Here is an 18,730-nt window from a genome sequence, read left to right as displayed (position 1 = left end):
CATAAAATAAATCTTTCTTTGCCTCAGATTTGAGTTTTTTTCAAAGAGAAAAACATCTCTCAAAGTATATTTAATACCATCACAGGCAGAACGACAAGGCATAAAAAAAGAAGGAAACATACAAGCTAAAAGTATCCATTAAAATTTTGCGAGAGGAACAAGAAAGATTATAACTTTACATCAGAAACAAAGGAAAAATTAAATAATGAGAACAACTCAAATCAGGGTTTTATAAGATTAAAAGAAGGGGATGGAAGTAGGGATGAGCATGGGACCCGAATCCGACAGGTTTCGATCGGGTTGGAGTTTTTTTTTATAAAAAAATTCAAGTTCGGATAGGGTCAGTCGAATTTTTTAAAAGTGATGTTCGGATCAGGTCGGGTTCGGGTTTAGGGTGAAAAATATCCGATCCGAACCGACCCGAAAATATAATTTTATCTTATATATTTAAGAATAATTACAATAATACCCCTCTATATATTATTTTTTCAATTAAATTATTATTTTTATTGAATAAAAATAATATTTTTATTATTTCTGGTCGAGTCGGATTTTATCTCAAAAAGTCGAGTCGGGTGGAAGTATATATTTTTTGGGTCGGATCGAGTCGAGCGAATGATGTAAAATTTTCAGGTCGAGTCGGGTTGGCCGAAACCCGACCCATGCCCATCCCTAGATGAAAGGCTCGGAGGCGCGAGATTATATCTAGAGTTTATCTCATGGGATGGATTTAAAAAGAGCTAGGGTTTGTGGGTTATTTATATACAACGAGAAGGTACTGAAACGTCTAGGGCATGCTTAAGGAGCAGTGGGCTGTATAATTGGCATTGTAACACCCCAATCCGTACTCAACCCGGATACGAGTTCGAGATGTCAAATTGAATTTTTAAAACAGTATTCTTATAAAATATCAAAACATTTGAACTCATATTAAGAAAATACTATCATATATTATTGAATTATGTTCGTTAAAACCAATTTGAAAAAAATATGTTTTTATGAACAATAAAATATGATATGAACAGTACCCTGAACAGTTAAAATTTTCGAATATTAATTGTGTATCGGTGCACTGCTACAGTAACTTTCGTAAAAATACGTATACACTCGTAAAAATCTAAGCTTTCATCCGTATAAAATTTATCAATTACATATACGCATTTAAAACATTACAAAACTCAATCGTATGACTTTTCAAAACCGATTAGAATATATATCGGATTTAATCCTTTATTTACATGCCAACTACTTTCCTTATTACAACAAACATACTATACATTTCTTTTCTGATCTGATCTTTGGAAAGGAGGAACTGATATGTCTTGCATAACTTTTATCAATCTTTCTCTTCTCGAAACCTACGCGTGAAACAATCACACGCTAAGTCTATGACCTAGTGAGACATATAAAACATATAATAAAAATAAGAGAAAATAACTTCAATGACCGAAAATGTCTTATAATATATGATTTTAACCAACTTTTTTTGGATTTGCGAAAATGACCAACAAATTCGCAACGCGAATTACAATTTCGCAACACAGAAGTTAAATTCGCAACGCGATTTCCAAATTCGCAACACTGAATTTCAAATTCACAACTCGATTTCTGAATTCGAAACTCGATTTTCGAATTCGCATCACGAAATTTAATTTTGCAACAGGTTTTATTTTCGCAACACAAATGTTTTGGGTATATAACTACACAGCAGCAACACTCATAACCTAAATCCCTAAATCGCAACTCATTCCATCTCCATCTATCATTCTCTCCGGCGACATCCGTTCCTATATCCAACGACATCCTTCCCAATCTCTAATTTTTTTTACATAATTTTATTTCTATATAATTTTCAATGATTTCTCTCCCAAATTATCAACTATCAACTTAATAAAGGTCTGATTTTCTCTAAGGTAGTGATGATATGTAGTTTATAGCTCGTTTGTTTAGTAAATTAATTTACAATTGTAGAATGAAATTATCTAATGTTGATCATGTTTGGATAGATTTGTGTTTTGGAGGAACATGAGAGAATGTTCATGGTGTTTTACAATATATGCCTTTACCCAAGAATCTTCAACTAAAACTGTCATTAAAAAGTTAACTTATGAAACTCTAATGTTACGTGTTGCAAAGAAATTAAATTTAGAGCCTCTAAGTAGATTTAGGCTATCTTATCAGAGAAAAAATAAAGTTTATTTGTTAACCGACAATGAAGATGTTGAATGATTCATTGCTTACATTAGTGTTTCGCAAGAAGATGATGTTACATTGTATGTTGTTGAACCTATAAGTAGTGAAGTTGGGTCAGTAGCAGGTCGTAATCAACTAAGTTCTTCAACCCCAGTTTATGATGCTCATAATGTACAACGTTGTTATCAACCTCAAAATTTAATGGTTCCACCACAATTTCATCACCAAGAAAATTTTGTTTCACCACATTTCCAATAACAAACACAATATCAAAACCCACAACATTTTCCTAATCCAAATCCTAATCAACTTTCAGCACACAATTCCAGTTTTCGTATTGACCAGTTAGACGATTATGAGCCAACAGAAAAAATTGTGAGTACTAGTCAGTATTCGAAATTTGATCTTGGTCAATACCCGGACTTTGATCTTGGTCAATACTCAGATTTTGATGATGTTTCAGAAGAAGAAACAAACCCTGCGTGTAATGATTTTGATATTGGTCAATACCCGAATTTTGATGATGAAACAGCCGCTGCCGAGGAAGATGTTGTTGATAATAATGAGGAGGAAGTTACGACTGTGAATGAACATGTTGAACATCCATTCTGTAATTCATATAAACCTGAAGAAGAAGAAGAAGAAGTCCCTGAAGAAAAGAAAAAAAAGAAAATGCCACGGGAGTATAACTGGAATATGCCAGAATTACTTCAGATACTGGAAGAAGAGTTGGTAAAGATAGCAGTTGATTGTTACACAAAAGTTATTCGTATCAAGAAAGATGATTGTTTTGATACAAAGGAACACTTGAAGATAGCATTGTATACGAAATGTGTGGAAGATTGCTATAAACTAAAAGTTAACAAATCAAGCAAAGATCTTTTCGAAACAAAGTTATGATTGACAAAAACTGTACGTAGCGTATGATTGCAAAGAGGATAAAAGATTGCGAAATATTTCAAGTTAGGACTTTTATTGATAAACATACATGTTCAAGAACCCAAGTTTTTCCTCACCATAGACAGGCAAACAAAAAGGTGTTGGGTGGTTTTCTGGCTGAGTTAATGTTTTTGAATGGCAGGGTATATCGGGGACATGAAATTAGGACTGACATGAATGCTCGGTTCAAGATTAGTATCTCATATTCTCAAGCTTGGAGAGCCAAATGTTATGCCTTGGAATTGTTGAGGCGATCTCCAGAAGCATCGTTTGCCCAACTGCAGGCTTATTGTCACAATTTAAAGTTAAAAAATCCTGGGTTGGTAACTCATATCAAAACAGATAGAGATGGATGCTTTGAGTTGCTGTTTATCACCATTGGTGCTGCGGTTAGTAAATCAATATAATTTTGTTGACTCATTTTTGTTAGTTACATGCATTTCACATTTAAATGATTATATTTCTTGTGTATATTATTTTGTAGATTCGTTAGTTTATTACTTGCATGTGCCCAATTATTATAGTTGACGGAGCACATTTGAAAGGTCGATACCTTAGAGTAAACTTATTAGCAGTAACCATGTATGCTAACAATGGGATACTGCCAATAGCTTACGGGTTTGGCAAATCTGAAACCTCTGATTCATGGACATGGTTTATAGGGCATCTTAGGGATTGCATAGGTCCTATTAGCAATCTGACAATCATATCCGATAGGGCAAACTCAATTGATAACGCTGTTAGAATGTGTTTCCAAAATATTTTTCATGGACTTTGTGGTGTTCATTTGTACATAAATCTAAAATCAAGGTCTGTTGGTATAAAAACTCACAAATGGACATATTGAAATACTGTAAAAGCTTATCGGGAAGTGGATTTTAATAAGCATATAAATTGTTTAAGACATGTTTTGCCTCATTGTGCTCAAACACTAGAAGATGTCGGGTTTGAAAGATGGTCAAGAGTACATCAACTTGGAGGAAGATATGGTTTCATGACGTCTAATAGTGCATAATCAATCAATGCTCTAAGTCATCATTTCCGAAAATTACTCATTACTATGTTAATGGAGTTTTTTGAGCCTCTATTCAACAGTGATACTACAAGAAAAGAAATCATGCATGTATTATTTCTTTAAATTCGTAACTTATCATATTTATATATTTTACTAAGTATTATTTATTTAAATTTACAGGAACATTGGAACGTCATGTTACACCATGGACTGAAAAAAGATAATGAAACGTGTTGTGAAGTCAACATCATGGAGAGTTGAACCACGTTCAAAAACTTTGTTTGAAGTATTGGATAATAACTTAAATGGGCTTGTCGATATAAATGCAAAGACGTGTAGTTGTATGAAATGATAAACATCTAGTTATTTGTGTGGCCATGTTATAAAAGTTGCTCTTCATCTAAACCAATATGATTCAAGCGCATACGCTATGGATTGCTACACTACAGAAGCATATCGACAGACTTATGCCGATATTGTCTACCATATTCCACATCCTTCTGAGTGGGACATACCAGATGACTTACAAACAGTTTTGCCACCAGTCATGGACAGCATGCTACCTGGCCGACCAAAAAATCACGATCGTATACCGTCTAAGGGTGAAGAGAAGAGGATATCGACATATAGTCGGTGTAAGGAAAGTGGTCATACAAGGTTGACCTGTGGATCACCAATGCCATCACAATCATATTTTCCTCTACCAAAATATGGATCCTCATCAAAATCCAAAGCTCATATGATGCCAAGCAAAAGGAAATCAAAATCAAAATCAAAATCAAAATCCCAATCAAAACCAGCTTCACCTTTTGGGACATATTAACTTAGGTGATTTTTAAATGCAAATGTTGTATTATGTGTATTTTATGTGTGAATGCATACATTTTCAGTTAGACATGCATTAGTAACTTGAGTTTGAACATTGCTATGATCTGTTCAGTTGTTATCACTTACCATATTGTTGTCTGTTATATTTTTGAAGGTGTTTTCATTGAATTCGCAACGCAAAAGTCAAATTCACGTTGCGATTGTTGCGAAAGTCAAATTCGCGTTGCGAAAGTGTACCTTCAACAGGTCTTTTTTGCCTTCAACATAATGCAGATTAAAATTTTCTTAAACAATAAATCAACTTTTACAAATCAATTAAACAAGCAAAAAATAATTCTTATTTATGCATCTAAAAAAACAAATCAATAGCACATTGATACAATTAGCCCCAGATAGCAAATTTCACGCAGCTCACTTCAGGATTAACCTGCATAAACTAAACATTTGCTCAAACAACACTTTCTACACATCTAAAACCAACAAACAACAAATTATTGAATTCTAGGTACTTAACGAAACATTTTCAAACCAACAAATAGTATATATGTTAACAACACTTGCTCAAACTTAGCAATAACAAATGGTTGTTTATGCACACTTTCAGCACGCGGATGCAGGTAGGAAACGTCTCAAATATATCGATCTAGCCATAAAATGTCGAAACCATAACCCTACTGCACCTCTATCTCTATATGTGGGAGGTAGAAATTGTTTACATTCTGTCGTCAAACGTTCCAAACACATGCATACAAGAGGACCACAATCCTCTCTGGCTCCCGCCGTTTGTTGTGTCGATGTCTCGTCTCTCATCATTGTAACTTTGAACTTTTTTGGCTTCTTGTTTCCAAAATTAGTTCAATAATCAATCGCATCCAAGTATTTAGCCAAATGAGCGCTACATCCCTTACAAATAATATCTTTCAAATCAGACAATGGTATGTAATTCAACATGCTGTCATATACTATCGTCTTCAAGGATGGGAGCTGAAGCTCGACGAGAAGCCAATGACGATGTTCCATAATAGGGATAAACACCTGCAATCATAAATATTAATTCAATTGCGCACATCAAATAAAATTTATGAACACCTTTAAAATATTCAAAAATAAATACTAACCTTATCGACCTCCCACCACGCAGGATAAAACTTAGCTTTTCCATTACCCAACGCATATGAAGCGTTTCTCTGATCCTTCAAGTGAGCTACGTGAAAAAAAGAAGGCATAATAGTCTATCACTTTTTTTTTTATTTTCTTCAATTTCCTTATAATCTGAAGACGTGACACCCATGCATCAATATGTTGTGTATAAAAAATACATATATTAGTGAATTTAATAAATTTTAAAAAATAATCAAAAATGCAATATAAGAAGAATATGAGATCCCCCATTCAAAATAGTCATTCTCTTCAACCCCTAATAAAACACCCCACCAAGACCGATTAAGAAAGAAATGCATACTATCGTCAATTTTGCATATGTCAGCGTAACACCCCTGACTCTACTCATATAGATAAAAATCAACTGCGGTCTTAGCCCAAAGGATATTATCCATAATTGTGGTCGGTAGTGTTCTCCTCTCCTACCGAGGAATGGTACTGGCCGGTAACTCATACGAAAGCCAACTCTCATCCATCATATCGAGCACGTGAGGGGGTTTATCCATATGTCGACATAGTATGCCATGTGAATCGGGCTCTTGAATGGTGGGAGGGACTTCTTGAACGATGACAGGGGCCTCTTGAATGGTGGGAGGGGCCTCTTGAACGATGATAGGTGAACCAGGCTTCTTCTTACGGAGTCTTGGCACTATTGAGGTGAAATGAGACGTAATGGCACGTGCACGACGTCTGATGCGTGAACCCCATCATGCAAGAAAAACCTAACGTAAAACATCTACCTTATCGGGCTACTAAAAATAAATTAATACATAAATCATTAAATAAATAAAAAATAATGCCGAAAAAATTTAATTGCATTTTTAGTATAGTATTAAACAAACTTACCTCATTGCGTAGAGTATGAACATCATTCTGCAACGATAAAACAATCTCACGTAGAGCGGCTACCTCATCACGTAAAGTAGATACCTCACCACGTAAAGCACCATTGTCATCGCGAAAAACATTTACCTCACCACGTAAAGACCGTACCTCATCACGCCATGCACATTGTCGTCACGTAAAGTACCGACCTCATCACGCAAAGCACTTACCTCATCACGTAACTCCCTTAACTCATCCCATTGAGGTAGAGAACGGGGAGATAAATGTCGTGGTATCTTTTCCGGTCGCCTATCATGAGGTGATGGTGGAGAAGAGGCTCGATGATGTGATGGAATAGGTGATGGCTCTCGGTGTGGAGGTGTATAATCAGCTCGATCAGGTGATGGCTCTCGAAGTGGGGGGTGCTCATCATCCGTCCCATCAAAAAAACGCTTACTAACTTGCCACCAATCATTGGCAAGCTCAGCCTCTGTGGGTGTCAGCCTCTGTAATGGATAGTTTGCCTCATAACAATATAAAAGATCAAACAAAGTCAAACGTCTACTAGTAATAACTTATTTATATATGGTAGTATTTGTGTTAACTTACTTCATTCATCGTCGTATATGGTAGTAAATCTTCCCAATCCAGCAGCCGGATCCTCTTCCAGGTAATAGCCCTAGGAATATCATTTGAATTTTTTCTTGCACATGTCCGCATGCTGGGAAAAGCCTCAAATATCCAAATCTATAAACAATATAATACACAAACATTATTAATTATTAAATAATTAATTATAATTTTGGAAACATTATATAGAAATTCTTACCTTAAAGGCCCAAATAAAGCCTACCAAAGTGTATTTGGAACCATCGCCACGCAAACTACGACGGTCCTCAAAGGTAGACGACAACTTTTTCCAGGTAGCTTTCCATAGATATGAACCCCAGGGAAACACGTTCCATTCATTTAGGTCCTCTACCAATAATATTAGGTCCTCAGAAATAAGTTGTCTGACCTCTTTGCCTAAAAAGTCGGCATTCAAAAGTAATAAAAGGCATACTCGGACAACATCAAGGTAATCAATCCGAGTAAAACCATCTTTAAGAAGTAATATTTTCAAGTCGTCGACGTGTAAACTGGACTTCGCCTTTGCCATCTCAGGAAAAACCCGAGATAACCATGATGGGAGGGTGATATGACTAGTGTACCGACCTACTTCATCGTGTCCGAAACGTAGACCAGTGATTAAGCAAAACTCCTCCCGCCCAAAACAAGTATATGTCGGTGAAAAATGAAACCATATCTCTTCATCACCACGTTGTATCCTCTCGGGTAGATCGTTAGTCATGGTCTGAAGAAACAAATGGGTCAACATAGCATCTCCACCTGGATGTTGTACTTTCAGCCACGGCCTGAAGCAAGTATCCTCAAACAATTTTCTTTGTACAGGTGTAAGTGTCGACGCTATTGTAGTGGCTAGGCTTAATTTATTCCTTAGAGTCAATGAAGTCGAAAAAAATTTCTAACAAAAACTATAAACATACCAAGTTAGATATACCAAAACTACAAATTATACACTATAAACAGACATGATATTAAATAGTAAAAACAAAGCCAAATATGCTTCAAACTAGCACGATATTCACCCAAGTCATTATTCTATCATAGTTTTTTGGTTGAAGTAATGCAATTCATTCAAGTTTCAATTTGCAGAAGAAGAGTAGTTTCTGAAACTTAAATTCGCAACGTGAAAATGAAAATCGCAACGCGAAACTAAAATCGCGTTGCGATTTTCGTGTTCGAATTTAAGTTTCAAAATTCTTCTGCAAATTGAAACTTGAATGAATTGCATTACTTCAACCAAAAGACAAAACAAAGACAAATACTAACTTCACAGGGTTAAAGACTAAACAATTTAGCAGTATTGGCAGCAACCGAATGAATTTACTAAGCAATCTAAGTGAAATGGTTAATCTATATATTAAAATTACCAGTAAATTTATCATCAATTTAAATATGAAAAATCTAATAATAATACAAAAAATTCAAAATAAAAATAATTAAAAAAACTAACCATTGGTGGTTGATTTTCCATTTGTGGTCGTGAATGGTTGTGAGGGTGGCTCTAAGAGATGGAGATATACGGATTTCGCTGGAGATGGGGACGGATTTCACCGGAGATGGGGACGGATGTCGTCGTAGAGAGTGAGAGATGGATATGAGACTAAGTTGTGATTTTGGGTTTTAGGTTATGAGTTGCGATTATACTGTTTACATTTGTGTTACAAAATTAATATTGTGTTTCGAATTCGAAAATAAAATCCGCGTTGCGAAAATAAACGTGCTTTGCGAATTTGACTTATGTGTTGCGAATTACAAATTCGCGTTGCGAATTTGGAAACTGTGTTGCTAAATTGGAGTTCACGTTGCGAATTTGTTGGTCATTTTTGCAAATCCAAAAAAAGTTGGTTAAAATCGTATATTATAAGACATTTTCGGTCACTAAAGTTATTTTCTCTAAAAATAATGCATTTCATATCTATATGGACATATCATCTACTCATTCAATCATGTCATATATGATTCCATGTAAATAATAATAGCATGATAACATGTAATAATGCAAACACTTTTATACCTTTTTGTAAGCCCATTTACATTACTGAGAACTCAAGATATTCGAGTACATTAAGGTTGTGCACTATGCTGTCACTACAGCTCGTATGGGGTCCCACTAGGGGCTATGAAATTTTGTCCCGAAGGACCTATGTACTGTATTTGTCCCGAAGAACCACTCCTTAAGAACCATATACATATTCCAATGGATCAAATATATCTCAAAAGACTCTATAAATGTTCCAAATGATACATATACGTCCCGAAGGACCACGTAGAACCCTCGACTCTTGGCATGCCAACTATACCTATAGCTCTCGTATTATATACCATGGGCATTATTCCTCTGTTTCATATGTTCATATACTCATGTCATTTATCTTGATATCACATATACCTTTTTTTCTGTCACATACCACATGTATGTGTAAACATTTATGTCATTTCATATAACATGTAATACATATTGCATATTTATGTAATCATGTAGATCATGTAACATTTTCATATAGTCACATATCTTATCTCATTTCACATTGGTCATGTCTCATAGCATATATCACATATGCATATAATCATGTAACATATATAATAACCTATGTCCATTTCATGTATTCATGCACATATGAGAATCACAAATCAAATAACATTCTAGGAGTCACTTCTTACCATAGTAACTCCATCACTGGCTCATCGCAAGCCAATGTTCGTTCAATACCATAAGTACAATTAAAATTTGCACTCACCTTAGCCTTGCTTTGATTCGATCCTAACTCTTTGATTGTTCCAGAATTTGTTTAGGCTCAATTTCTACATAAACATAATTTTCGAGACAATTATCAAAAGCCTAAATCTTATAACTTGGTATTGATAACATAGGCTAATCTAATGAACCAAAATTCCATTTTTCCTTTAGGGGTGTATCGATGCACTATGGGTGCATCGGTATACAAAATAGCTTCGAAATTCTCATGCATCGATGCACATTAAAAAATTATCTTAGTGCACCAATACATACTCATAGTGCATCGATGCACTTGCCCATAATAGGCTACTTCATCCGAAAATCATCAACACTTCACCCAAATTTTCATGTATAAAATCCTTATCATACTACTAAACTCATCTATAACAACTTTAACTAATTTCTATTATTTCAACACTTTATAATCTCCCATATTTCATCCAAATTCTTAAGGCTAAGAATCATACCCAATTTTCCATATTATCCAAACTTAATTCTAACACTTCTAACTTCTTATTCTCATAGATGACAAGTCAAATTCATCCTCCAAATTCATTTAAACCTTCTTATTCAAAATTTCACTTAAAACCCCATTTTCTTTAATCTTTCCTAACTCCTTTATCTTTTGATTTTAAGACAAATTAAGCTTTTCTTAAGCTTAATTATCATCTAAGGATCAAAACCCAACCTTTAAATCAACAAATAATCAAAAACAAAGAAACTCTTACCTTTGTCTAGCTTCCACGGTTGGAGAAGAAGAAAGGAAGAAGAAGATGATGATGAAATGTTTTCATCTTACCCTCCCCACGTATATATCTCTTATTAAAGGGGAGAAAAATATATTTCCTTATCAATTGACCATTTTGCCCTTTAATTCATTGAATAATTACTAACAACTTTGTGAAATATTCCCAAATAAATCATTGAACTATTGAACTATTCTACTTTAATCACTAAATTCTAAAATTTTACAATTTAGCCACTAACCCAATATTGAGGATGTTACAGGCATAATACCAAAATTAAACACCATTTTTTTTATTAAAATGTTCATTTTTGTTATTGTTTTCTTTTTTTAAGTATTTTGACCCAATATTTAAAAAAAGTCTCTTCATAAATGAAATCATTAATTAACAAACGATTAACATTCTAAAATAAGAGATTTTATCCTAAAATAAAATGTTAGGAGCCAAAGTACTTTAGAATAAAAGAATAATAATCAAAGTGATTATTTAATTATACATTAGACGTTGAGAGTCAAAATATTAAAAAAAAACAAACCAAAATATATACGTTAAAGGCTAATTTTGACATTCTGCATATAAAATTATATACTCAAATAAACAAGTCCATATAGATCAATTGCACTAAAATTATTATGGATGTATTGATTATATTTATATATTTTATAATTAAAAGTATTATATAAAAATATGAATGATTATTTTATATATTAGTAATAAAAATAGTATTTCACAAACAATATTGTATAGTTATTATATACCTTTTTTAGCCATTTTTATTTAAGAGAAAGAAAATGAAATTTTACTTTTAATGGATATTGGACCTTCAATTTAAAGGAAAGATGATATATCAATAGAAGGTTTAACTATCTATCTATTTTAAATATTGTTGATATTAATTAAAAATTATTAATATTATATGTCTTTTAAATATATAAAAATTAAAAATTAAAACATTAATACTAATATAATTTCAGTTAAGTAATCATTCACATAAAAATAATAATTCATGACATTAAATTAAATATTAATCGACAAAGAATTTTATATTAAGGCAATAAATTTTTAAAATTTTAAGATGAGATGAGTTTATGAAATTTTAATAAAATATAAATAATGTTTTAATAAAAATATCTAATTTTTTTAAATATATATAATAATTTTAAATTTTTAAGTCACTTTTGGCGCCACATACATCTCTGTCTATCCCTGTTAATCGGGAAATGGCCATTAAATCTGTTAGAAAAAAAAAGATTTATGGTTGTATATGACGTAAACCCCTCGAACAAAAGAGACACGACATTAAAGACAATCATTTGTTTGTTTGTTTTAAATGTGTATTGAACATTTCACCGCTGATTTGCTTGGGCACCGTCTACCTCTCCCCGAAGAAACGAAATTGTTTTCTGGCTGGTCCCCTTCTTTTTATCCACCGAAATCACAGCTTGCCTTCTCCTTCTTTGTAAGCTTTTTCTATTTCTATTTCCTTTTTAATTTTATTTTCTTCCTTTTATTCTCTTTGCCCTTTAACTTCACTGTAAGGATTTGTTCCTTTTATCTCTCTTATTCAAATCATTACTATTTTTATTCATTTCTTTTCATCAATGCTTTTCTTATCTGTGTTTACTTCGTTTCTGTAACTGGGTTTTCTTTTTAATTAATAAATTATGTCTTTTCTTTTTGGCCAGTTAAAGGCTTCTCCTTTTCTTTTCTTTATTTGTAATGCTGTTGTTATTTCCTTTCTGGGTTTTTCAAGTTTGATCATAGTGACAAAAAAAGCATTTTTGTTTGATAAGATGTGGTGTTTATGTGGTAAAGGGAACGTGATCATGGGTTCAAACCAATGCTATTTCTTTTTTATGTTTCGTCCTTTTTTTATATTTAAGTTTTTTTTTCGAATATCTGTATTTAAAATTCTATTGAAGATCATATTGTTATTTAATGGTGGTGCCTGGAATGGGAGCTTCAGTTACATAACTTTATTTTCTGTTCTTGATTAAACTGAGTAAATGTTGAGATTTCTGAACTTAGAATGAAACACTGGGTTAAGAAATGACCTCGGATTTCTTGAGAATTTGCAGGATGGGAAGGGTTAAACTAAAGATAAAAAGGTTAGAGAGCTATAGCAACAGGCAAGTTACATATTCGAAACGCAGGACCGGAATCTTGAAGAAAGCGAAGGAATTATCGATATTATGTGACATTCATATCATCCTTCTCATGTTTCTCCAACCGGAAAGCCTACGTTATTCCATGGAGAGCGCAGGTATTGTAAGAATGGAAACGTTCTTTCATTTTCTTGGATGGCCTAATTTATGCTTCACAAGATGTTTATTCTTCATTTTGCCGTAGAAGCTATAGTGGTAATTTGGGTATGCTTTATACTAACCGCAGATAAAAGATACACAAATTTGCAGGTGTTCCCTCACATTTTTATCATTAGGCAACTTTCATATAAATCCGGCTAGTTAGTAAGCTTGGTGGACTAGGATTTTAATGACATACCTGTTGCCGTTGTGATCTCTGGACTCGTACCATATTTGTTTTTTCTTTCTAGTTAGAAGTATACAACTATGTATCAGAATCAGTTATGGTGATTCTTTATTTACCTAGTAACACATAGTTTCAGGTGCATATCAAGTACTTTAAAATAGTCCTGGGTATATGACTGTCCAAATAATCATATTTCTGTGTTTAATTATCAATGTTTGAAGAAGTAGAGTAAGGTAACAAACGAGGCTCACTTTGCTTGTTTGCCTTTTCCAGCAATATTGAAGAGGTTATTGCAAAGTTCGCACTGTTAACTCCACAAGAAAGGGCAAAAAGGTGAGCAATCTGACATTTGAACGTCTTTAATTAATTAGTCTGTTCATATTGAAATGACATTATAGCTATCTGATTTTTGTTGGTCTGCAACAGGAAGTTGGAGAGCCTCGAAGTAAGCCTCCTTTCAACTCTCTTCAATATGTTATGCTTCCTTACCACAAAGTGATGATTAAAGTTTTATTACCCTTTCATCATGTTAATTTTTGGGTTTTGTGATTGTGAATATAGGCTCTAAAGAAAACCTTCATGAAGTTGGATCATGATCTAAACATACAGGACTTTCTAGGTGCAACGTATGTCGCCTTTAGTTTTCAATTTCTTCCAGATAAGTGTTTCTGTTTGAGTAAGATATAAGGAAGAAACTAAACTTTTTTCTTTCTTTCTTTATTTTTTTGCCCCTTGCAGCAGTCGGTCTGTTGAGGTATAAAGTTTTCTGAAATTACATGTATCCATTTAGATCATCGATTTTGAAGTTATTGTTAATTTTGTTATGTCTGGAACATGCTATTTTTCAGGAAATGACAAATGAAGTTTCAAGGTTTCGAGCTCAGCTTGCTGAAGTACATAAGAGACTGAGGTGCACCTTTGGAACTTTTGGTTGTTAAAGCTTTGATTTTTCCTTTCTGGTATTGTTTGTAAAAGGCTAGCATGAGATGAGAATCACATCTTACTATTTTTTTTGTTACCCAGTTATTGGTTATTTCACTTCTTAAGTAGCTTCTCCTCATCTTTTAACTCTCCATCCTTTGGACCTCAAGTATAATGATTAGATCAGGAAATACAAAATCCATAGTTGAACCATTGTGAAGTTTCAACACTAATGCTACACTAGGGCAATAAGTGGCAAGGTTCTTGTTAATTTGAGTGGAGTTAAGATATAGCCGGAATGAACTAGATTCATATGTTAAATTTTATGATATATATTATCTTTGGGAATTATAATGGGGAAATTATAGTCTTAAGAAATTTCCTTGGTTAAGGCTAGGTCATCCTGAAATAGAATAGACCATTTTTTTTGTATGTGCCTCTTTTCTTGTGGATTTTCGTAATTAATGTTTATTTGCTTGTAAATTATCTGCTTTCTAAAAATGTCCTTTGTTTTTGCCTGTTTCCTTCATAACTGTTTGTATTGACCTACATAATCTGGGTATTTGCATGTGTGCATTAACAAAAATGCATATTATAAATAGAAATAATATGCTTTTTTTGCTTCTATGGAGCAACTCTGCTGATATCATGCAATGATTTCAGTTACTGGAGTAATCCAGATAAAATTGACAGCGTAGAACATCTTAGGCAGATGGAAGATTCACTAAGAGAATCCATTGAACGTGTTAGGATACACAAGGTATGCTTTTGTATACCATCTTTCAAAGTCAAAGAGAACAATAAATATACATGATTAACCCACCTGATTTGATATATTGTATATGATCAAGGTATTGCATGTTTGTACTTGGTTTGAAACATACTGTTGTTTAACTGCATCAAATGTTAATTCACTCTGACTGCTTGATTCATCAGACGCTTGATAGAAGAAACCTGTAGTGTCAATTGATTTATTGTACCAATAAATTGCTTATGCATGCTACTTTCTTTGCAGGAAAATTTTGGAAAGCACCATCTTGTGTCACTTGAATGTACTGACCAGGTAGCAAGAATAAGTACTCTCATCCATCCATCCATCCATCCATCCATCCATTCATTGCAGTATCTTATAATTTATTATGGCTCACAGTTTCAGATTAGGATACCTTCGCCTGTAATGATCAGCGAGGTGCAAGAAGCTCAACCTGTGATGTGGCTTCCCAGCAATGAAAATCAACATATGTTAATGCATAATGTACCAAACTTTCTATCTCATCGGTAAGATATATATTTCAAATACGATTCCCATTATCTTTTTGAGATATTCAGTTTTACCAAAACAAGTTTGTACTTGAAAATAACCTAGACTCTCGTGCCTATCTGTGGCAACATGGTTGTTTTTAGCTTCAATTATTTATTTAAAAGTAGCATATAAATGCCTTGTGATTTTTGTGTTTTCCTTGATACCATTGGCTGACTAGTTTGTTTTGCTCTAGAGACGCAGAGTGCTCTACAGATTGCTCCCTTGCTGGTTATTCCGGTTTCTTTGGCTCTGGTAAGCAAACAGAGATTAGCAGTTCGGGACAAGTTGATAATGTCATACATGAATGTAATGGCCTGAATGAGTTGGGGAACAATGCTTTCTTAAATTTAGAAGCTGGTGAGCAATATTTCTACCAGCAGTTTAGCGCTTCAAATTTCCAAGATGATGAGAAGTTGAAGAATGATATTGAGGTGAACCTACAAGGAAATCCCACGGTTAACCAAGTTATTAGCAACTTTGAAATCTCTAGACCTATGTGTAACGATGGTCATCAAGCTTGGGTATCTTCTTCTGGCCCTTGTGGCATTGCAATGTTTGATGGGGATTCTTACCATCAGGTGAGGAGTTTCTTTTGTTCTGTTCTATCCTTCATTGTAGGATATATGTTCATGGAAAAGTTTACATTTTATGCATGTAGTAGTGTGTCTGTTACTCGGATTTGGGTGAGTGTTGGATGCGGGTATGTGTCTGACACGGGTGTGTTTGATTTAATTCCCTATGTTTATCCATGCCAAATCCATTTAGGTTCTCCTGTCGTATGTGTTGAATCTTGCTGTATGATATTCACATTTTGATTCTCTTTCAATAAAATTATCACTCATATCATGACAGCAAAAATAAATAAATGGCTCGAGCAAATTTTGTTTATATTATGCTTCTATGGCATCAAATAGCATATGCTCGACTTGTTTTCTCAAATGTCACTTTTAGTTAAATGCGTCTAAGAAATTGAATCTTCCAGCAAAGTTGTTGATTGCGATCACCATTAAATCTCAGCAAACTAAATCGACTTTCATGAATCAGACACCTTCATCCGGCCAATGCCATGATTTATAGCTGAAGGACTCACAGATATGCATTGGAATCCCACGAAACATGCAGCAGACAAAAGGTGGACTATCATCGCCCGGTCAGTTTTTGCTGCCGGACATGTTTCTTGTATATTTAGTGTATCTTTTTATAACACACACATGGTTAAATCTTTTGTATACCAACTCTTTTTCTTTTCTTTTATCTTTTTAGTAGTCTAAACACAGTTTTCGTTTTCGTGGGGGGGGGGGTTTAAGAATACTTCCCAGTTCCTCAAGATGTATAGTACAAGAAAACATGACCTTTTACTGTAATTAGTTTTCTGAGATGCCTAATTTGTCATTTGTATTAAATGTGCAGTGTAAATTAATATAAGCAATAATAAAAATATAGCTACATATAGATGCAATCTGAAGTTCCACTGTACATTGAAAGTTTCTTGTTTTACATTTAATATGCCTTAAATTTCACTTAAGTTATGCAAAAACCAAGGGACATTGATCTACAACTCCAACCTCAAATCCATTTCTTAGTAACCCCTGATTGTGTTGATGATGGTGTTGTGCCATGGATCTGAGAGATGCTGCAACAGGTTCTCAAATGGTCCTTTCCCAGTCGCATTGTGTTGAATTATAAACCCCAAGAATGCCAACATTGCCAATCTCCCTGCACATTCAATCAACACAAAATAAATCAGATCCTTGGCAGGTATATATATGTATGTATGTATGATGCATGCGTGTATGTGTCTATATATACCATTGGCAAGCTCCTTTTCTTTGGCTTCAAGTGTAGGGGCAAAGTTGAGGGGGTTGAAGATGCCACCAGGGTAGCCACATTCGTTGGGGGGCAAGCTGTATTGCTTAAAGATAGGGTCCTGGTTCACACAACCAGGGTTCTTGATGTCCTGCCACCTTCTGATCTCCACATAGTGGAACAAAATGAACTCGATAACGAAGAGGGTCGATGACGATGCAAAGTATTCGGCTTTCCCGGCATCATACCACTGAGGAGCATTGATTATCCCAAACTTGGTGAAAACTTCAGGCAAAAGCATCCCTGCAACACCCAACATAGCCCAACGCCCGTTTACAAGCTCAGCTTGCACATACCATTTCAAGTTCTCAGGGTCCTCAGCCAATCCAAGAGGATCAAACCCATTATCACCTGCAAGACTGCACAATTCTTTACAGCTTTAGTTCATAGATCATATATGAGAATTCTGGTTGCCTTTAAAAGGCGATACCTAAGGAGTTTCCGGTTTGAAATCTGTACCTGCCATTGAGGTAAGCTGGTGAAGGAAGTCCAGGCAACCACTCCCCTTTCTTGGCTTCAACTTTAAATGAGCTAGTTGATGGATAAGCCATTGGTTTAAATGACACTTCTCGGATTAACTTACCGGAAGAACCGGTTAGGAAGCGTGTTTTCGATCCACATGGCTGGAAAACAGCGGCGGCAGCTTGCGTTATGATGGTGGCCATGATTTTTTCCGGCAGTGTATGGGGTTAAGTGAATGTGGATGTTTTTAGTGCATGGTTTAAGCTTTGTATTTCAACTTCATGAGGATTCATGTGGTTGTCATTAGACGGTGGATGCTGATGGTTGGTTTGCTTGATATTGTTGACCCAGCGGTGGAAGTGAACTTAAGGCTTATCACGTTATCTAGATGCCATATCCACAATTCTCTTTCTTTCTTCTTGTTGGTTAGAAATGATCATATGGGACCCTTTCTGGGTTTAGATAGCATGATTTTTTCCGCCACATCGGATCTCTTTCACTCAATAATTGTTTGACGTGTGGCTTTCAGATTACATCTTAGCGACTGATACTCAGCTGGGATACTTGAGCTCTCTTTCATGTTTATACTCGTAAACTCGGGATCTTGATCTATTGTG

General features: G+C 34.4%; 1 protein-coding gene, 1 non-coding gene and 1 pseudogene across 2 annotated transcripts; 1 reads left to right on the top strand and 2 right to left on the bottom strand.

Moving 5' to 3' along the window:
• Window positions 1-15: 15 nt before the first annotated feature.
• Window positions 16-92, bottom strand: LOC120162816. Its single transcript, XR_005519574.1, has one exon. It is a non-coding gene; the product is annotated as a small nucleolar RNA Z267 (small nucleolar RNA).
• Window positions 93-12,443: 12,351 nt separating this feature from the next.
• On the top strand, window positions 12,444-17,307 carry LOC120162792 (annotated as a pseudogene).
• LOC120162793 (chlorophyll a-b binding protein 4, chloroplastic-like) lies at window positions 17,236-18,385 on the bottom strand. The gene is made up of 3 exons (XM_039172869.1): window positions 18,111-18,385; window positions 17,595-18,010; window positions 17,236-17,501 (listed from the first exon to the last, which is right to left on the bottom strand). The coding sequence occupies exons 1-3, from the start codon at window positions 18,314-18,316 to the stop codon at window positions 17,365-17,367; spliced, it is 759 nt and encodes a 252-aa protein (XP_039028800.1). The 5' UTR covers window positions 18,317-18,385; the 3' UTR covers window positions 17,236-17,364.
• Window positions 18,386-18,730: the final 345 nt, after the last annotated feature.

Source organism: Hibiscus syriacus, unplaced genomic scaffold, assembly GCF_006381635.1.
Source record: "Hibiscus syriacus cultivar Baekdansim isolate YM2019G1 unplaced genomic scaffold, ASM638163v2 tig00111408_pilon, whole genome shotgun sequence".
NCBI lineage: Eukaryota > Viridiplantae > Streptophyta > Magnoliopsida > Malvales > Malvaceae > Hibiscus > Hibiscus syriacus.
This window is presented reverse-complemented; position numbering and strand designations above follow the sequence as displayed.